Below are 22,633 nucleotides of genomic sequence, written 5' to 3'. Positions count from 1 at the left end.
TGTCTTGAAATACTCATTTGTGTACATTATATGACTTAGAGCCATTGTTTAAAATCTCATGTTTCTGTAATTCTTCCAAGAAGACAGATCCATAACCACTGTAAATTTTTTAGTATTTGTAGATTTAGATAGCTGTATGTAAGTTGTCTACTAGATTGCCATGATACAGTTGGATGATTTTCCTGGTTGTAGGTAAATACCATGATTTAGAATGCCAGCTGATTCAGGAGTTTACTAGTGCCCAAAGAAGAGGGGAGATCTCCAGGATGAGGGAAGTAGCAGCAGTTTTACTTCATTTTAAGGTAAAGATTACAATTTTAACTCATGATCAATCTTCAAGTTTTTGAAGATTTTAAATTTATGTCCTTTGTTTTCTCCTAATTGTTGTATAATTTTGATTGATGTTTGTTAAATGTTAGTTAATATTTAAGGATTTTTTCTGGTAATATTAGTGCTATTTCAAGCAATTCAAATAGTTGGGGAAAGAAAATCATGGCATCAGCCTTCTAGTATATCATTTTCAATCAAAACTATTTGTAAATAAGTAAAAAGTAAGAAAACGCGAATGTAAAGACTGGTGGAAGATGCAAACCAAAGAGTTGATGTACTGTGACTAGAAATAGGTACCTGGGGCATCTCAGGTGATGGACAAACATGTAGTTTATGGAGCTGTCTTTCTGGAATCCGAGTTGAAGAGAAAAACCTCATTGAAAATCCTATTAATTTAATCATAGAAAATAGGACAAGATTCCCATGTTAAGTTACTGGATGCTTTGCTACCACTAATAAGTCTGATAGCTGTTGATCATTCACTGGGATACAAGATATTGTTTTATTGCATATAACACTTTGGTTGAGATTGTTATAATTGGAACCAGACAGTAACAGTGTTTTTTCTTCATAGGGTTATTCCCATTGTATTGATGTTTATATAAAGCAGTGCCAAGAGGTAACTTTACAGTATACATTTGAATTTTATTTTATACTAATTTGCATTTTGAAGTTATTTATAAATAAAATACTAACAATGTAAAATATCTCTGGTATTTAGGGTGCTTACTTGAGAAATGATATATTTGAAGATGCAGCAATACTCTGTCAGCGAGTGAACAAGCAAGTTGGAGATATCTTTAGTAATCCAGAAGCAGTACTGGCTAAACTTATTCAGAATGTGTTTGAAATCAAACTACAGGTAACTTTAAACAGTAATGAATTAAATAGTTCTTAGGGTAATAGGGTAGTGTGTGTGTGTGTGTGTGTGTGTGTGTGTGTGTGTGTGTGTGTTCATGCAATGCATATGAGTGCAAATGTCCACAGAAGCCAGAGGTGTTAGATTCCCCCTGGACCTGGAGTTATAGGTTCTTGTGAGCCACCTGATGTGGGTGCTAGGAATTGAACTCAGCACCTTTGGAAGATTTTTTTTAAACTAGTTTTTTTAAGTTAGCAAATCAAGAAATGGGTTTCATTAAACCAACTCCCTATGTCCTCCTTTGTTCTTCAGCCACTTCCCTACCCTGTACCCTTTCTCCTCCAGGTGGTCCCTTTGTTTCCTCGTAGAAGCCCCTTCTGCTTTCAACCTTTTATTTCTCACCTCCCTTAAGATCTCTTCTTACCTTACCCCCTTTCTACTTTTATGTCTTACCTACAATATACTCATGTAATTTAAATTTAGGTTTGTTTAACAGGCAAGAAAGAATGTGATATTTGTGTTTTTAAGTTTGGTTTATTTATTTAACATAATGATCTTAAGAAGTTATACAATTTAATATTCCCTTAACAGAATGTTACTTTAATTTTTAGAGTTTTGTAAGAGATCAGTTAGAAGAATGTAGGAAATCGGATGCTGAGCAGTATCTCAAAAGTCTCTATGATCTGTATACCAGGTATGTGGAGACAGGGTCTTACTATACCTAGCTGGGTTGGAACTCTATAGACCAGACTGATCTCAAGTTCACAGAGGAGGTCTGCCTACCTCTTCTTCATGAATGCTAGGCTTTCAAGATATGTGTGACCATGCCTTGCTGAGGTATATTGTTAATTATTAGACAAGTACATTTCATACTTCCTCCCTCCCTCCCTCCCTCTCTCCCCCTCTCTCTCTCTCTCTCTCTCTCTCTCTCTCTCTTTCTCTCTCTCTCTCTCTCTCTGTAGAAAGTGGAAAGTATTCAGGTACTTTGTCAGCAGTGTCCCTTTTGGCATTAAATGCTTGCCTGTATAGACTGGAGTTGCACATGAACAGAATTCTTACTGTACTAACAAAAGACATTGTTTTAACTGACTTAAGAATTTTATTTGTTATTTATGAGAATATTCTATTCTGTTCTGTATATAACTTATAAGCTGCTCTCTATATCCTAACTATCCCCCCCCCCTCAGGATTTAAGAAATAAGGGCTTGATATAAATCATTAAAGTCCCATTATGAGTATCTAGGATCTGTAGTGTTGTTGCTGTGTCTAAAATATATATTAATCTTTTTCTCTCTCTTTTCCATGAAAAGAACCACCAGTCTTTCCAGCAAATTGATGGAGTTTAATTTAGGTACTGATAAACAGACTTTCTTGTCTAAGCTTATCAAATCCATTTTCATTTCCTATTTGGAGAACTACATTGAAGTGGAGATTGGATATTTGAAAAGCAGAAGTGCTATGATCCTACAGCGCTATTATGATTCAAAAAACCACCAAAAGAGATCCATTGGCACAGGAGGGTAGGTTTCTAAAAATCAAATATAATTAAAATTGAAAATGTTAAGAACATTAAGTTTGGGTAAAGTTGGTAAATACTAGCTGTCATTAAGACTTTCTGTGAACAGACCGTCATACTGTATGTGCTATTGACCAAATCCTGCTCTCAAATTACACACTGAAATGACCTAAACTAACATGATGAAAATGTAAATCAAATACTTCTCAATCAAAATAACATAAAGAGAACACTAATAATATACAGAAGTCTGTAGTTTAAGTTCTTTTCCAGAGTTAATTGTTCTGGGTTAATAACTATGAATCTCATGTCTGAGATAATTTGCTTATGAGAAGAAAATAATTTGCTGTAAAGTTGGTGTCATTTACTTGCCCAGATCATTTCTAGATGGGACCTATCAGATCCTACAAGGAGGACTAGTCTTTATGGTGCCTTGCATACTGTGGATCTACTCTTGTACAACTAGGCTGCTCTTGTTGTGGTTAGATTGTAATAATAAATAAAGATAAGATCTCAATGGCATTAGTAAAGGAGTGAAAATCTTGGACTGATGACATGGCTGAGCTGGTAAAAGTGCTTCTGGTACAAACCTTAGTAACCTAAATTCCATCCCCAGAATCCATGGTATTGAAAACTGACTTGTGATCCATGTGCGCATGCACACATACCTAATAAATTTTAAAAAGAAAAGGTCATGCTAAATCAGAATCTTTTTATTTTAAAAAGTGCACCTAAAGAATACTTCTAAGACTTCAAAAAATGGTATCATAGTAGCCTGAGCTGTTCTAGTAGCAAAGGTAGTTTAACCTAGAGATCTCTACATAATAAATGTTCCAGGTGATCCTTACTCAGTAAGAAACGCTCAGTTATACTTAATAGATCACAATTAATATAATGAAGACATGAGTATTATATTTAAATGGTTGTGCTTTAAAAAGAAGTTTTCTTTTTATGCAAGACTTCTTTTAGTTACTTGTTATTTAGAATAGCTTCTTGTGTTGCAAAATGTCTTTAGAGACTGGAGACATGGGTTAGTGGGTAAGAGCATTTGCTATTCAATCATAATAACCTGAGTTCAAATCCTTAGTGCCTATATAAAAAGCCAGATGTGGCCATTTGCACAACTGTGTTGTCAGCACTGGGTGGGTTGAGGGAGCGGACAAGAGGATCCTTAGGGTTTTGCTGATTGTTAGCCTAGCTCCAGGTACAAGAGACCCTGTTTTAAGGGTGTAGGGTGAAGAATGATCAAGGTAAGCAAATAGGTGCATGCACCCAGACACACTTGTGCACATACACACCAAAGTTCAAAACTCCAAATTTATCCTTTTTTGATGAAAGTCATTAAAACTAGTTTTGTAATTAGAATTTCAATCTTTTGGTTATTGGCTCATTTTGGGTTTTGTTTTTTCTTTTTTTTGTTGATATGCATTAAGGTTGAGAGTATTTGCAGTTAAAATCTATAGTAAACTTCTTTTCTCATTTGTCTTTATGATGTACTAGTATTCAAGATTTGAAAGAGAGGATTAGACAACGTACCAACTTACCACTGGGGCCAAGTATTGATACGCATGGGGAAACTTTCCTATCTCAAGAAGTGGTAGTTAATCTTTTACAAGAAACCAAACAAGCCTTTGAGAGATGTCATAGGGTAAGAATAATAAATTATTTTTTAAGCTATAGCTGTATATTTCAAATTTTACCTCATTTGTACAAAGATAGAAATGTACTTCCTGATTAATATCATTTTTAATTAACACAGTTTATACAAATTGCATGTACTTATAGGTATCATACGAAGTTTGGATAAAAGTGTATGTTGAGTAATACTCAAATCAAGATGAGCATATGTGTCCTCAAATATTCATCATTTCTTTGTAGTAAAAAGATTCAGAATCTATTCTAGCATTTAAAAATATAGAGTACATTGTTAATCTGCTGTCATCCTACTGGTGCAGTAGGACACCAAAATTATTTCTGTTCCCTGGCGACCAGCCTTTCCTCATCACTCTTTACCTCTTTCCATTCTCTCCTCTGCTGCTAGTGACTATATTCTAGTCTTACCCTCTATGAAATTCCCTTCTTTAGTTTTGGCCTATGAATGAAATTATGAAGTATTTGTTGTTCTGTGTTTGGTATCTCACTTAAAAGAATGTCTTCCAGTTCATTCCCCATTGTGCAGACAACAGAATTCCATGGTTTTGAGGGCTTTGTGTGTGTATATATGCCATATTTCCTCTATCCATCATTTGGTAGACACTTAAGTTGATTCTGTTTCTTGCCTTTGTGAATATTGTTGCAGTAAACATTGGGATGCAAATCCCTCTTCAACAAGCAAATTTCCTTTCCTTTCTATATATACTCAGTAGGGGACTATGAGGTCTTATACTTTTTAATTGTTTTGAGAAAACTCTACTGTTTCGCATAAAGACTTTTTATATCCCCACCAACAGTATAAAAAGGTTCTCTTTTCTCTATCTTTACCAGCTTTTGTTACTCTATCTTTTTGGCTTTGTAATTGAAGTAAAATGATAATTTGCTGAATTTTTCTTTGGTATTTCTCTGGTGATTAATAATAATGATCATGTTTTCATTGTGTTGAGTTCCTTGTTTGTTCTCCATATGGCTCTACATTTATTAGATTATATAATTGCAAGAATTTTCTCCTTATTCTGTAAGTTTTTTTCATTCTTGGCTGGGTGGAGGCTTTATAATTGAATTTAGTCTTGTCTGTTTTTACTTTTGTTTCCTTTGCTTTTGGAGTCTCATTCAAGAAGCATCTATCCATTCCAATGTCCCAAAGTATGTTTTTGTCTTGTAGTTTCATAATTTTGAAGGATTTCCTTTAAGGGTTTAATCTATTTTGAATTAATTTGTGTCTGTTGTTAATGATATGTAGGTATCCACATTTTGTCCTCACTCAACAGACTGTTTGCTTTAATCTGTGTTAAGATTTGTGACAGATCAAAAAGAAACTTTTTGTATCCAAGACTGAGATAACACTAATCTATGCATATAAATGTAACTGCTTAGGAGAGTTTGATAGCATGTCCATTTATCCAGACAGAAGCAGTAAATTCACCACTAGGGTCTGTGATTTTCTAGGCCATGGGCCTTTGACCAAGTTCACAGTACTAGGTATGAGCTCACTCATGTGGCACAAAGTGTCAAATCCTGTAGTTAGTTTTTTGTTTTTGTCTTGTTTGTTTGTTTTGTTTTAATCTTTGCTCTTTGGCACCTTTGGGGACCCGTCACCCAGCTCCCAAATAAATACACACACAGAGGCTTATTTTTACTTAGGAGTGCCTGGCCTTACCTTGGTTGATTCCTAACCAATTTTCTTAACAAATTATCCCATTTGTCTTTTGCCTCTGGGCTTTTATCTGTATTTCTGTATACATTTCTTTACTTTATTTTGTGGCTGGCCCCTGATGTCCTTCTCTCCTTTTTCTTGATTCTCAATTTCTATCCTCAGATTTATCCTCCTATTTATTGCTCTACCCTCCAGCCCCGCCTATCCTCTCTCCTGCCTTGTTATTGGCCATTTAGCTCTTTATTAGACCAATCAGGTGTTTTAGACAGGCAAAATAACAGAGTTAAACAAATGCAACATAAAAGAATGGAACACATCTTTGCATCATTGAACAAATGTTCCACAACATAAACAAATGTAACACATCTTTAACTAATATTCTATAATAAAATCCTATTAGTGCCTAGTTGATTGCTTCCAAAATAGGCATATCATTGTTGTACCAACTCAGTCATTCTTGATCTGTTTAGGTTTTCTGTTTCTTCATGATAAGGTATGTGTCCAGGAATTTATCCATTTCTTTTAGATTATCAAATTTGTTGGTATATATTTATCCATAGTGTCTATGATCCTTTGTATTTTGTATTTGTATTTTCATAGCATCCATTAAATATATACTTTTTCATCTCTGATTTACTTTGGAGAATTTTGTTTTTTTTCCTTTTTTGAGATAGTCTCACTCTGTAGCTCAGTTGACCTGAAGTTCACTTTGTCACTATGTTGGCCAAGTTGGCATTCACAGAGACCTTCTGTCCCAAGTGCTGAGATTAACAGCATGCAAGGTCACACCTAGCTCTTAGTCTATTTGTTTTATTTCTTTTTTTTTTTTTGAGATTATAATATAATTACATCACCCCCCCCCCCTCTTTCCTCATCCCTGTTTGCTCTCTTTTAAATTCATGGCCTCTTTTTTTTTTTTCATTAATTGTTGTTATATACCTTTATGTACATACATACATTCCTAAATATATGAATACAACCCTTCTCAGTCTGTATGATGTTGCTTGTACATATGCTGTCAGGGTTAACCATTTATATTGGTAATATTGGTTTGCCATTCCCTGGGGAAGACTGTTTTCCTACCATGAGCATTCCTTAGTTGCCAGTAGTCCTTTGTGTAGGACTGAACCTTCAGTAATTCCTTCCCCCTCCCCTGACCCCACACTAGCATATCTGTTGTTGTCCTTGTTCAGTTCATGTTTAGGTTATACTGTTGATAAAACTTTATGGGTGTAGCTTCTGACATTTCTAGGAGATATAATCTCATAGCAAACTTGAAATCTAAAAATCAAAAGTAATAATAACTACAGTAAATATGAAATGGCATATTTTTTAAAAATTCATATTCCTCTGGCTTTTATATTCTTTTTGCCCCCTCTTCTGTAACTATCCCTGAGCCTAAAGTGCAGGAATTGTCTTGTAGATGCATCCACTGAGACTTGTCTACTTTTGAAAACATAGTTATTAGCTGCTGTAAACTTGTTGCTAGTACTGCTTCATCCACAAGGTGTTTGTTTGCTTTATTTCCATTATCATGTATATCAAGAATTTTTTAAAATTCCCTTCTTTATCGATTCATTGGTGATTTAGGTATTTAATTTCCATATATTTGTATACTTTTCAAAGATTTTCTTGCTATTTGTTGTTTTATTTATTGAAAGATATTCAACTTTTAAGAATTTGTTCAGATTTGTTTTGTGTTTCTTGTCATCTGTAACTTCTCCATGTACAGTTGAGAAGAATACATATTCTGTGGCTTTAGTTTGGAATGTTTTGTAACTGCCTATTAGGCTCATTTGGTCTAGGGTTCAATTTTATTCTGATATTTCTATTGGGTAATCTGTATTTTGCTGATTATCCATCCATTGTTGAAAGTGAAATATAAAAGCCCCTCTAAGGCACTTATTGTATTAGAGCACATCTTTCCCTTTAAGATTTTTAATATTTCCATATGTATTTGAGTGTTCTAATATTGAGTGTGTATGCATTTTCAGTTGTTAGTTCCTTTTATTGAATTAGCTCCATTGCTATATAATGACTTTTCCTTGTCTCTTTAATTTATTTTTCAGATTTAAATGACTCCTGCTTTCTCTTTGGATTCTATCTTTGGAATATCCTTTCCTTCTCTTAGTATTTTGTTTTTCTTTTTCTTTTTTATAATTTCTTTCTCCCTGTTAGAGTTTTACTTTTTGGTTAAATGGCTTTATCTACTAATATATAGTATACTTTATTATTTTTGATGTGTCTGTTAAGGTCTATCCTTTTATCTTTATGATGATACTTTATAACAAGCTGTTTTAAACTGATAACTTTTGATTGTAAAGATGGGGCAAAAAAGAAAAAAATAATAAAAACCTTTGTAATGTACTACATTACTCTCCACATTTTGAATTTTTATACTGCCTCACTTTTAGTATAGTGTTTACTTTTTTAGATTTTATGAAAATGATATAAACAGTCTATGTACTATGTTTCTATATAGTATTAAAGCATTCTGAATTCACTTGTATTGTAAGCTCTTCTTAAAGAGTCTGTACCTTCAGTTTTCATCTTTTATTTGTTTTTCCCTTTGTAGGAGAAATGTGGTAGTGATGTATATTCTCGCTGTTTGTTTGGAAATGTCTCTTACCTCTTCATATCTAGAGACTAGCTTTGCTGGGTATAGTATTTCTTTTGGCTAGCTTTGCAGGGTGTAGTATTCCTGTTGGTAGGCTTTTGGTTGTTAGTGGGGTTTTTTTTGTTTGTTTGTTTGTTTTGCTTTGTTTTTCTTCTTTCTTCCTTCAATATGTGAATATTTCATCTTAGTCTATTCTAGCCATTAAAATTTTGCAATTCTTCAATTGAGTGGAATTTAAAAAAAAAGGACTCATACATACTACTAGAAGGCAATAAAAGAAATCACATTTTACCTGTAAAGATAGATGTACACCCTTGATCCTTTTACATACTTGTTTTTTTTTTTTTTTTTTTGTTTTTGTTTTTTTTGGTTTTTTTTTTTTTTTTCTTGTTGCTTTCAGAATCTTCTTGTCTTTTACCTTTGAATTTTGGTTATAATGAATCTTGAAGTATAAACCCTCTATTCTTGCTTTTTCATCTTTCTTGAATTCTAGTAGCCCAATATTTGCTCTTTTAATGCTTTCCTGTAGTTTTTTATAATCTTTAAATATTCTTACTCCCTTTTCCTTTCCCCTATGTATACTTTTCCCTACATGTTTAGTCTGGTTTGGGAGGTAGCTTGTTTCTGCTATTGATGCTTCTAGTACATTTTTCATTCATTTTACCATGCTTTTAGCTCCAGGATATTTTTGGTTTTATAAGTAGTCCAGCTTTCTTTGACAAATTGCAGAATTACTTGCATACATTATCTTGAGGTTCTTTAAAACCTCTACTTTGAGTTTTCTGTCTTCAGAGATCACACACTTTGGGTGGTTCTGATGCCTTATTTTGTTCATTATTGGGTCCCTGAAAACTGTGGAAGCTTGTTGACTTACAGTACTGTCTGCATATTGGAAGTTTAGATGTTTATTACCATCATAGTAATCTGCCCTTTTTAAAAAAAATACTTATTCTTCCACAGTAATCTGTTTATTATTTTCATCAAGACCTTGGTCACTGTCCTTGTTTTAGCACTAGATAGTATCCTGTCTAGATTTTTACTAACTCTGTAGTTCTTTTGCTGTCATTATTTCAACACTAGAGAGTGACTTGAGTGACAGTCATCCTATAAAGCTCACATTTATTGACATCAGGAAAGATGTAGACATTAGGAGCTCTGTAGAAAGGTAGATAATGCTGTTAGTACATCCGTCTACTGAGAGCCAGGGTAGGCCCAAAAGCTGTTTGTACATTTACTGACCTATGTTCAACATTCAGGATTCTTGCCTAGTACTCTAAAGCCTTACTATGGGAGGTCTGGTCTGTATCTCCAAAGTGATAATTTGCATCTGTCTCTGTCTTCTGTTTCCAGATGAAGTTATTCTGTCTTTGCTGTCACAGATGCCATAATACTTGGACTTACTCAGAGCTCATAGTCCATCAAAATGAGTGTTAGCACAGAGATAGGACAAAGGCCCAGACTGTTGTTGTCTGCCCAGTTCCATGGTCTGTTTGTGGCCTGAGACTCTGCAGGTCTGGAGGTACATATGGTGGGCCCACTCAGACTGTAGTTTCCACCTGGTGCTAGGATGGGTTTCAAGGTTCCACCTGGGGGCACCAGGCTATCTCATGTTAACTTTTACAATGGTAGGCCTGGCATTCGATTCTGAAAAAAACTTGTGTGGTTAGTTTCTTGTCCTTCCTTTAGCAGATGAAGTAAAATTGTGTTATTTGGGTCTAGAGTTGCATGGTAAAAACAATCCATTGGTTGCCACAATTGATCTAAGCTGACCTGTACCTGAGACTTGTGACTGAAGGATCTGGTATTGTCGTAGAGGTTTACTCAAGGCACAAACTGCGCTGGTAGTGGTGTGGTCTGAGCACAAGTCTGTATTGTCTCAGGTTTCTTTTCCTGGTACTGTATTTTATAACATGTTCTGGTATCTAACCTAAATACTTCCACGTGTTACATATTAGCTCATTTAATCATGAAGACCCAGTGAGGTGATTCTTGTACTTTTATTTTTAGAGAACCATAGCTCTTAAATACTTTAATTAAGGACTGAGGAAAACTTAGTATTGTATTTACATGCATATTATTTATGCATTTTGGATTCTAACAAATTAATAGAAATAGTCGAAGAATATAATATATAAAGTAAAATATAAATTACATATTAATAGGGATATAAAATAGGAATAAGATTTAATTTTTATGAGATGGCATAAATTAAGAGCTATGATATTATCATGTGTTGGCAACAAAATGAGGTAAAAGACACTTTCATATACTACCAATGACTTGGAAAATTATTACAGTGAGGGCTGGGACTGTAGCTCAGTGTTACTAGCATGTGAATCTTTAGGTTCAATACCCAGTAATGCATCCTAGGGGTTACTATAGTCACTTTGAAGAACAATTTGTCAAATCTTTAAAAATTCTTATTTGCATGTGGTAGTATAATGTTATTGCAGCAATAAACTAGAAGTAAACACAATGAAAAAGAGAAATTAAAAATAATGGCAATGTTCACACACTAGAAAGCTATACCAATTTAAATGAATCAGCTAGAATTACACGAACCAGCATGAATTAATCTCAGAAGTACTTGGCAGTGATGTGAGTCATAGGGTATTTCTTCTTAAGAAACAACTAAGCTAGTAGAGTGTGAAGTGCTAGCTTAGGCTTTTAATATTTCATTTTCCTAATGACTTGACGCTTTCACACTGAGCGTCCTTTCATGGGTTTGTTTTCTGGATGTCTTCTTTGATAAAGTGTTTCAATCATATCTTTAGTGAAAATTTTAAAGTCAACTTGTCTTTTGAACACTTTTTAAGTTCTATAATCTGTCTATAGTTTGTTCATCAGATACTTGATTTTGCAATTTAATATTTCTAAGTATAGAAGTTCATAATTTTCATAAAAGCATTTGAACATATCTGTTGTGGATGGCATTTTTTAAATTGCAGATGCATCTTTGTTGAGCTAAGAGTTACAGGAATTGCCTTTTAGATTTTCTAGTGTTTGAGCCATCTGCAGTTTTGCTAATTAAGCCTATCATCAGCTCTGAATTAATTTAAGAATCTCATATATTCATGTATTTTTTGAAGTTTATATTCTTTTTACAATTAGGTTTCTATTTATTTTGCCATCATTTATTGAAGACTTCTTTCTCTAACAAGTTACTTCCAACCTTGGTTAAAAATCAGTCAATTGCTTATTTATGGTTTGTTTCTAATCTCTGTTCTGTACCATTTGTCTTTCATGCCAGTATCATGCTGTTTTAGCTGCAGTGATGTAATAGGCCTTGAGTCAGGTAGTATGTTCTCTGACATTTCTATATGGACCATTTTATATTTCATTTATGTCTAATAGCTTATCTGTTTCTATCAGGGAAAGATCTGGTTTTAATTGGAATGACAGTGAATCTATGATTCTATTTGGGAAGAATTACTGTATTTTTAATTATTATGATATAAAAATATTTTCAATTTGGCATGCCTATAATCGCAGCACAAGGGAGACTGAGGCAGAAGTCTATGAGTTCAAGACCAATCAGGCTACATTGTTGAGTTCTAGGCTAGCTTGGGCTACAAAGTGAAACCCTGTTTCAAAAAACCAAAAAATGAAAAAGTAACTTTTAAGCTTTTATTTAATTTCAAGTTTAAGTTGGTATGTAAAAGTGTATAATTGGGTCTTTACCTGTTAAGTTTACTCTTCTAATAATCTTTTTTAATAGAATTTCTTAGACACCCTACATAAACTGTCATGTTATTTTACCACTAAGACAGCTTTACTGTCTCCTTTCCATATAGATGCCTTTTATTTTGCTCTTGTGCCTTGTTGCTCTGGCTGGACTTACAGGACAGTGTGGAATGGAAAGACGTGCAGATAACAAGTCCTTGTTATTACACCTGACTACTGGAGTACAGCATTTAGTCTTTGACTACTAAATATGGATGTTGACTGTAGGATTTTCATAAATACTGACTTAAGGAAAATCTTTTTTTTTTTCCATTTTATTTATTTTTATTTTGTGAGCATTGATTGGTGTTTTGCCTTCATGTTGTGAGGATATCAGATCCTCTGGAACTAGAGTTACAGACAATTGTAAGTTGCCATCTGGATAGTGGGAATTGAACCTGGGTTGTTTGGTCTTCCAGCCAACATTCTTAACCACTGATCCATTTCTCCAGCGAGGAGAAATATGCTATGCTATTAATGTGTTCTATTAAATTTAGGTGTTATTAGATCCTAGTACTTGGGAAGTGGAGGAGGAAGATCTTGAGTTCAGGGTCATCCTTGGCCACATGATGAGTTTGATTGAAGGCAGCCATGGCTACAGGAGACTGTATCCCACAGATAAACAAACAAATGAAATAAAAGATTTAGTGTTAAATTTTGTTACATTTTTTTCTTTTTATTCTTTTGGGAGAGTCATGTTGACTGATATTTCAGATGTTAGCCTTGCATCCCCAGCTGGTCATCACTTGTCATTTTCTTAGTTATAGTTTGTTGGGTAATAGGGTTGCAAAATATAAAAAACAAAACAAAAACTTTTTAAACTGCCTTTATTTTATTGTGTCAGGGCACACATTTTGGAGGTCAGAGGAAAACTTAAGGAAATTGGTTCTCTGTCTACAAAGTAGGTCCCTGGAATTGAATTCACGTTATCAGACATGGCAGCAAACTACTTTCTAAACCATCTTTCTGGCCCATGTCTGTTAAATTGTGTTAAGATTTTTTTCTTTAGTGTTTGTGAAGGATATTGGCCTTTGATGTCTTTGTCTTGATTTAATAATGAAGGTGATGCTGTACCCACAGGATGATATGCAAAGTACCTCTGCCTCCCATTTCAGTCATCTGTGGGGTTAGATGATGGTGTTTTTGTCTTAACATTTGCTATAACTCACAAGGGAGCTACTCAGGGCTGCGGTTTTCTTTGTAAGGATTTTTCACTAAAAATTCAGCCTACTTAATTGTATACAGAAATATGTAGGGAATCTAATTTTAAGTGAGTTTTGGCAGTTTCGTTTGTTTGTTTTGAGACAGGCTTTCACTATGTAGACCAGGCTGACCTCAACTCACTGAGATTCATCCACCTTCTTTTCCCTCCCAATTGCTGGGATTAAGGGTACATTGGCCTGGTTTGTCTCTTTTAAAGACTTACATATTTCACCAAAATTGTGTTTATTGGAATAAATATTTCAATAAGTAGTCATGTTATTCAAGTTAGTCAAATTTTTTATGTTATTTATGTCACCTTTCTTACTGCCTTAACATTTTTTGTAGAAACTGTTACAACAAATACCTATTTTATTCCCAACATCAGTAATTTGTTTTCTAAACAAATCTTGAAAGGTATAATATTTTTACTTATTTTCCCCAATAACCACTTTTTGGTTTTATTAATTTTTCTCCCCTTTTTTTCTTAGATTTCGCTGATTTTTGTTCTTTTTTGTTTGTTTGGCTTAGTGTTTTCAAGGCAGGCTTTTTAAATGTAACCATGCGTGTCCTGGAATTCTCTCTGTATACCAGGCTGGAATCAAACTCAGAGATTTGCCTGACTCTGCCTCTCAAATGCTGTGATTAAAGGTGTACGCCACCACTGCCCTGGTTTCTGTTTTTTATTGTTTCCTTTCTTCAGCTTACTTAGGTGTTACTTGCTCCTTTTCTAGTTGTTTGTTGTCTTAGTTTAATTTTTTTTCCAGGTAAAATCTGAGTTTGTTAACTTTTTCCAGTGTGTGTGTGCATTTAGTTATATGATTGCTTTTTTAAAATATATTTTAATTCATTGTGAAATGCTCTTTAATTTCTCTTTGTTTGTTTTTTTCCTGGCCCTAGAGTGACTGAGTTTTGTTATTTGGTTGCTAAATATTTGGAGACATAGCTGGATACCTTTCTGTTAATGGTTTTAGATTTTTACACAGTTGTTAGTTGGCAAACTTTTCATCATGATGTTCGTCCTTTTTAAATTTATTGAGATGTAAGATACAGTCCATATTGATGGTTATCTATATATGTGAGAGAATGTGTATTTTTTACATTGTTGGCTGAGCCAATAAATGTCAGGTCTTAGTCTTTGATGTTGCTGTATTTTTTTAAATCAGTTTTCTGTGTATCTCTGTATTATGCATGGATTTGGGGTTATAAGTAGGAGAAAGGTGAGAACTTACGTTTGGTTTTTATGATTTGTGATGTAAGTAAGGACATCTGTTGAGCCTCAGGAACAAAAAAAAAAAGAAAGAAAGAAAAAGAAAAAGAAACAGGGTAGAAAGATTGGGAAGAGTTACAGGTTGGAATAGTGGTTAAGAAGTCTAGTACCAAATAGGGATGTATAATCACTGGAGTTTTAAAGTGGTATATGGAATTCTTTATAAACTCAGTTATACATCAGGCTTACATTATTACATTAGGATTACATGTCCTTGATTTGAAAATACAGAATCTTTCATGCTCCAGAATATAAAATTCTTGCTCACTAATATGGTAGCTCATTGGAAAGTTCTACCCGTGGCCTTAAGGTTAGGTTTTAGTAAAAATTACTGTATTAAGTTGTCATTACGCTGATTGTGTAAGGATTTATAAAACATAAATGAATTTTATGATTACATTTGAGTCTCCCAAGATATGTTATTATATGTTTGCAAATATTTAAAATCCAGAGAATCCAGAATCCCTAACAGTTCTAGGCTCAAATCTTTTGCAAAAAGAATTCTCACCTTGTAGTATTACCCTGAAAATCATATGGATACTGTAAATAACTTTGACAGAGGCAGAAAGCAATTTATAGTTAATATAATATAGAAAGCAGTTAAAAGAAGTTGAGAATTCCTTTATCTCAACATAACTACCAATAAGTCTTTAAATTGTCTAGCAGCAGCAACATCAAATGAAAGTTGTGACCTTAGTATATGTCAAGTTCTGTGCAACAAACTCTTTGTGATTTGCCTATTTTATTCCAACCTTAAGACTAAAGTGAAATATCGTCAATGTTAGGTCATCTTATAAATGGAAAAAAAAAAAAAGAGACTTAGTGAATCTTACTAACATTCTAAAGACTTGCTCTACCAGGACATGATGAATTAAAATTTGATCTTGTTATATTTTACAGTATGTATTAATTGTTTTCATATCCTGACTACATAAGAATTCTTTGTTTTGTTTTGAGTTATACTAGAACAGCCCTCTTTATTAGTGGCTCTAAGATCTCTCTGACTGATTGCCATAGTTAAAAATGCATCTCACATGGAAGCATAGTATACACACACATACCTGTGTGTATTTCTTGAAAGTATGATTTGATTTCACTCATGAATTATAATCTAGATTTGAAAAAACACTATTTTAGGTCAAGAGAGTTACAGACCAGTACAGAGTCTTATAATTGTGTGGACAGTGGGAGGGAAACACTGATTTTTTTTTTTTTAACCTGAAATAGTGCTCTATACAAAAAAGATTTATTAAGATGGCTTTTATAAAATGTAGACTTGAAGAGTAATGTTTTTTTGTTTGTTTGTTTGTTTGTTTTTAAGCTTTCTGATCCTTCTGATTTACCAAGGAATGCCTTTAGAATTTTTACCATTCTTGTGGAATTTTTATGTATTGAGCATATTGATTATGCTTTAGAAACGGGGCTTGCTGGTAAGTGTACTTATATTGCCTTTCTGTTAATAAACTCCTTTGGTCCTGTTTGATTGACCAATACTCACAATGCTGTTTTGTGTATGACTTCTGTGTGATGACTTCAGTTTAATACAATGTATTTTGAGCTTATGTAAAACTAGGATTTGTGAGGTGATGAAACTAAACATAGGCATAATTCTCTCATATTGTTTATATCCAGTAGAATAAGGTCATAGACTATAAAACTTGGCACAATATATTGGCAGAATGTATAACAATGCACTATGCTATAAAATGTCAAGGAGCATTGAGATAAGAATAATTCTGCTTAGGAATTAAGTTACGAAATTTAGAGAGAAAATATTGAAAAATAAATCTGGAAAGGAATAAATTTATATTAAATTTTTTGGCCTCATTCTTTGTATCCATAGTATAATGACATCTTCCCTGACTTCCAGTCTCCTTAACCTAGTTGGTAACCTGACCCTGTGACCTGATAAGTGGATATCTTAGATTTAATGTTTTAAAAATGAAACTTTTTAGCTAGGCATGGTGGTTCACACCTGCAATCCCAGCTTGCAGGAGGACAAGACAGAGGTCACTGTGAATTTGAGGCCAGCCTAGACTATATAATGATTTCTAAATAACCAAAAGTAACAACAAACAAAGAAACTTTCTTCTTCCAACACTATTCTCAGGAATTTTAGGGAAGTAGTTATTTATCCAAACCTAGAAACTGCCTTAACCTTCCTGTTTTCCTTGCTGATAGCCAGTTCATTAGCAAACCCTATCAGTATGCATTTAAACAGAACTTGTGTATCTGCTTTGCTTCGTTTACTGATACAACTCCATCTTAAACACTGTCATCTCCTAACTGGCCCCTGTGTCCATTTTTGCCTTCCCAAGTTATGTAATAGCCAGCTTAATTATTATTTTCTTGTTGAAGACTCCTTAGTGATTTTTCCTCTTGGGGGAATAAAAACGAACTGCTTAGAACACCATGATCTGTGGCGTAGCTCCAGGTGTTCCTCTTTATGTTCTTTACATTTGTCTTTAAAACTTGACCTCAACTAAGATGTCTCCTTTTCAGAGACACTTGTGCTCATTACCTGAGATGAAGGAATGCTCCTGTTGCAGCATACTTAGCCATTATTCTTATTGAATTTACTTTTTATAATAAAAAAATCACAGTGACATTTTTATTTGTTAATGTCTGTCTCCTGTCAGCATTCGTTTAGCACATACTTTTTACATGCCTAATCATGGGTATCATACTCTTGTAAAAATGATAGACAAATGATTAATACAGGAAGGAAGATCAAAACTGAGTGAGGGGTAGAGAATAGTAATGGGGAGACAGGAATTCTTTTTCTTTTACATTATTCATTATTTATTTTATGTGTGTTCACACATGTAGAAGTTAGAGAACAACTTCCAAAAGTTGGTTCTCTCTTTCCACCATATTTGTTTCAGGGATTGAACTCATGTGGTCAGGCTTGATAGCAAGTACCTTTCCCCACAGCCATCTCGCCAGTCCCCCAAAAGCTTTTTATAAAAGTGTAGTCAGAGAAGGCCTCTGAGAAGACACATGAATCAGAGAGCTCATTAAAGTGGTGAGTAAACTCAGTATTTGGAGTAAAACTATTCTTAGAAACAACAGCTTATAAATTCTTAAGGATTGTAATCTGAATTTGTTTAGTATCTCTACCCCTAGCATTATACTCTGGCATGGAGAAAGTATATACAGCTCAGAAGGTTTCTTGTTGGTTGTGTAAAACACCATCCTAGGAACCTTTAATAATGAACCAAATTTAGCCATAAATCAATCATTTTGGCATAACTCCAGTTTATTACCTTCAAAAGCAACAATGTCTATAGTGTATTTTAAGTTAATTGACATCAAGTATTTAACCCATGCCAGTATTAAATGACTTAGTGTGGTGATTTGTATTGGAGTGATTTAAATCTTCAAAATGGCTCAGCAATAAAATTGCTTGCTATCAAGCCTGACAAGCTGAGTTCGGTACCTGGATTCCAGGAAGGAGATAACAGATTCCTGAATGTTGTCCTCTGATTAATACAACACACACACACACACACACACACACACACACACACACACACACACACACACACACACACTTGTTCATTTAAAAGATAACAACATATTATGAATTTAAATCTGGTATGAAGGATTTATTGTTTATCTAGTATGGAAACCTTCCTATTCATTTTAATAGCACTATCCTGAACTTGGAAATGTTTAGGAAAATTTCATTTGGACTGGGAATATTTCTCATATAGTTAGTATTCACCATCATTTTTCTTAATGATTACATAAAATTCTGACAGGTGACAAGAGAGAATGATGGAGTGGCATTATAGAGTTTACCCTTTACTAGAATTGTTTTCTTTAGGTAAAATCCCAAAAGTATATTATATATTATATATTAAATTATATATTTATATATTATATATTATATATTATATTATATATCATATATTAAATTAAAATTTATTTAAAATTTTTGATATTTATTTTAAGTTAATTTACCTTTTTTTCTACGAGGCTTGTTCCCTACAATTTTTGTTGCTTCTAGCCTCTATGTGTATACCAGTTTTTATGTATGTTATTAAATATTCTTAATTTTTTATATTATTGGTTAAATACATTCACTAGTACTATCTTTATTTTCATATTTTATTGTGATTAGTATTTTCTACGGTGTTTTGGTTTTTTATTATGTTTGTGTTGGCACCTTTAATTTTTCTACCAACCGATTGTTTCTTTTGTACAAAACAATACCTTTGTTTTCCAGTTGTAAAGTTGAAGAATCATCATATAAAGAATTCTAGTTAGTAAGCTTGTATGTTATCATTAGCTGTGGGTGTTTCTCTTAGTCTAGTCTTAATTTTGGATAGAAACACAGGCCTGTAGAGCTGAAAAGAGCAAGGAACCTTGAGTGGGTGACTCTTTAGGAAAGGTGGAAACAGATCCAGAGGGTTCCAGTTCCATCTGTTGGTGTCAGGATGTGGTTGATTACCACACAGAATAGTGGATGTTGAGGAAATACAGAGAGCGTAATGAGTGCAGTGTGTAATTGACAGGAGTTTGTGTAGAGTAGAGGGTAACCCTGAACTAGAAGACCACAGGGAAAACAACTTTAACTGTCAGAGGAAGGGAAGGAGGAGTCCTGGTTATAAGAAAGTGTGTTGGAAGTGTTCATGTGACATGATCTGAGGTTTGGGGAGAGAAGGATAAGATAGGGCCCAGGCTATTGTGATTTTTAAAAAGGGGCTGGAGAGAGAAAGAGCATGCAACAGAGTTCAAGCAGGGGGACACTGGCCTCTGGGGTCAGGAGCAGCAGGAGAGAGGAAAGAGAGGCTGGAGTGGGGTTGGGGTGGAGAGGGTTGGCACAGAGATAAAGAAAAACAGGACCCTTTTAAAAGGGAACAGGTCCTCTTAGTGGCAGCAGCTGAGGTTGTATCCTGTCAGGACTCCAAAGGCAGGCCAGTACAAATGCCTAAATACACAGGTGCTTTGTTGATTCATTTTTCCATTTTATCTAAATAAACCATGAGAGTGATTAACTTTGGGGTATAAAAATAGATTTGAATAAACTTTGTAAAGCTGATTTTGTATTGCTGATTTATTAAATGAGAGTTACTTTTATTTGTGTAGTATATATAAAATCATTCTTTTCTTTTGTGTAGTTTTTTTCAAGGTTGGTTCTCACTTAAATGTGCCTTCCAATTTTAGGAATTCCATCATCAGATTCTAGGAATGCAAATCTCTATTTTTTGGATGTTGTACAACAGGCCAATACTATTTTTCATCTTTTTGACAAACAGTTTAATGATCACCTTATGCCACTAATAAGGTTAGTTACATTGTCATATTTTCATTGGTATTTCAATGAGTATTATATTTTTATTATTTTTTTAAATAATACATGTTCATGAAACATCGAACAGGACAGGAAATTTGAAATCAAAGTCTTGTTTTTTCTTCCCACTGTGCTGTTAATGTTGATATATTTGAAAAGTTTTACGTATTATAAGCCAAAATTGGAAATCTAAAATGAAAAAGGCCTTCCAGCCTAGTGCAGCTCAGCAAATTCACATCCTTCAGAAGACAGAACAGGTACCAGGCATGATGGTATACACCAGTAATCTTATCTACTCAGGAGGATCTCAAGTTTGAGGCAGTCTGGTCAACATGATTTCAAAGTCAGCTTGGACAACTAAGACCCAGTCTCAAAGGTGCTTTTTTGTTTGTTTTTGTTTTTTTGTTTTTCTTTTTTCTAAGAGCTGAGGATAGGAGGGGTATAAAGGCAGGCTTTCAAGGAATAAAGGGAATAGAGAAATTGTATAATTACATTGTAATCTCAAAAATAAAATTTAAAAGTCCTTCTTTAAAAAATAAAAAGTTAAGAATGTAGCTTAATGGTAGAGTTTGCTTTAGTATCTGCACAGCCTTGGGCTCACTCCCAAGTAACACACACACACACATAGACTCACACATATATGCACACCAATAGACACGATACACTTGTTATTAAAGACATACACGAAACATGAATAAACAAATTTTGGTAAAGCATCTCCATATTTATTTATATGGCCTTCTAAAGCATTTGAAATGAAATGGAGTAATATATATGTGTATATATGTTACATAAAGTTGTGTCATTAGCATTATGTACAGGAAATGTTCAGATAAATGAGAGAGTTTGATAGTTTTAAACAGTTCAATTACATGTCTAGACCAGAAACAAGCTCACAGATCACTTGTTATTCCTGAATCATACTTTGAAAGGAAATTTACTGTTTGGCTGTGTAGCTCAGGCAGGTATTACAGGCATGAGCCACCAAGCCCAGCTTAGGAAGTTTTCTTAGTGATTTACTTTGTAAAAAGCTGCATATCATAACAGAGAATTCATAGGGGTTTTAGTGTTGTGTACTCCTTAATATTTTAATAGATTCAGAAGCCTGCCATGATTATTGGGTTTTGTATCTTTTTATTTTTTTTTAAATGCTAAATGTAACAGGATTTACTTACTACTGTCCACATTTTTATTAGTAGGACTACCTGTTACTTTTCTTACTATTATACCAAATAGTTAGATACGGAAGAAACCTGTTTCAAAATTTCAAAGTGCTATTTCCTCAGTGATCAGAATAACAAGTCTATCTTTTCTTTGCTTTTAATGGGTTAATTTTCTAGTAGGAATGAATTGGGTATGCTAATGTACATGTATGTAATGATTTATTTTGTAATTATTGTGTATGTGAGTAAATAAAAATAATGGGTATTAGAATCTGCTTACAAATATATATTCATGTTGTACAGATTAGAAACCTAGAAAGTAGACTATTAATGGGAGTTTGTTTTCCTCTTTAATAAACAATAGCTCTTCTCCTAAGTTATCTGAATGCCTTCAGAAGAAAAAAGAGATAATTGAGCAGATGGAGATGAAATTGGATACTGGCATCGATAGGCAAGTTAACTGTTTTTCTCTCTTTTTTATCTTGCATTTTTAATAATTGTAGAAGTGCATTTGCATTGCAACATGAACTTAGTTTTTAGAAAAGAAAGCTTAATTTTACTCTTCTGGCTGTAAAGTTGACACTTTAAATATTGTTCTTAGTTTTTAGGAGAATGCTATTTTTATTAATCCCCAAGGTGTTTTTTTGTATGTTTTTCTTTTGAAAGTTAGTATGTTTAGATATATTTTCAAATCAAAACAGATACAAAACCCCTCTAAACCCCACTCCTTTGCACCATACATGTACAAGCTACAAATTTGTTTAAAATGTGATGCTGGGCTAGAATGTAGATCAGGGGTAGAGCATTTTAGAGTGTGGGGAACCCTTGGTTCAATCCTTAGTGCTGCTGAAGCAACAAAGGTATGCAGTTATATTTATTGTTATATTTCTATTTAATGTGCTCTGGCATCTCTATAAAATATTTTAATAATTTTATTGGTTTTGTACATGTAACTTCCATTGAGTGAATTTTAAAACTTTTTATAATCTTTACTGAAGGCTGTAAATACTGTTACTTTTCAGGTTTCTGTTTTCAGAAGATGTTCTTCTTATATTGATTGGAAATTAGTATAGCCCCTGGTTATCAAGTATTTGCTATATGTATCAGGCACAGCACAAAGACTATGATCTGTACTCTTTAATCTCACCATCTTGTTGTGCTACTGTCATTTTGTAACTTGACCTCATTATTGTTGTGCTTAATTATGTGGTTTGTCTCTTGAATTTAACATAAAGCTTATTTTGACCACTCTGTCTTGCAACTAGTAATTTCTGAATTAGTGTAGTCTTTTTTTTTTTTTAATTGCCATAAGCTTGCTGTTGGAGAATATCACATAAGTTAGATAT

At 33.6% G+C, this 22,633-nt stretch overlaps 1 protein-coding gene across 1 annotated transcript in view; it reads left to right on the top strand.

The window, feature by feature from the left end:
* Exoc5 (exocyst complex component 5) overlaps window positions 1-22,633 on the top strand; it is a 51,561-nt gene that overhangs the window by 26,870 nt on the left and 2,058 nt on the right. Inside the window, exons 7-15 of the mRNA XM_051177106.1 lie at window positions 193-302; window positions 905-949; window positions 1,052-1,192; window positions 1,801-1,883; window positions 2,500-2,709; window positions 4,206-4,353; window positions 16,147-16,255; window positions 19,998-20,118; window positions 21,652-21,738. Of these exons, the coding sequence (XP_051033063.1) occupies window positions 193-302; window positions 905-949; window positions 1,052-1,192; window positions 1,801-1,883; window positions 2,500-2,709; window positions 4,206-4,353; window positions 16,147-16,255; window positions 19,998-20,118; window positions 21,652-21,738 (1,054 nt within the window). The remainder of the gene's footprint in view (window positions 1-192; window positions 303-904; window positions 950-1,051; window positions 1,193-1,800; window positions 1,884-2,499; window positions 2,710-4,205; window positions 4,354-16,146; window positions 16,256-19,997; window positions 20,119-21,651; window positions 21,739-22,633) is intronic.

Source organism: Phodopus roborovskii, unplaced genomic scaffold, assembly GCF_943737965.1.
Source record: "Phodopus roborovskii unplaced genomic scaffold, PHOROB, whole genome shotgun sequence".
NCBI lineage: Eukaryota > Metazoa > Chordata > Mammalia > Rodentia > Cricetidae > Phodopus > Phodopus roborovskii.
Note: the sequence above shows the minus strand (reverse complement) of the source record. Positions and strands in the feature narration are given on the sequence as shown.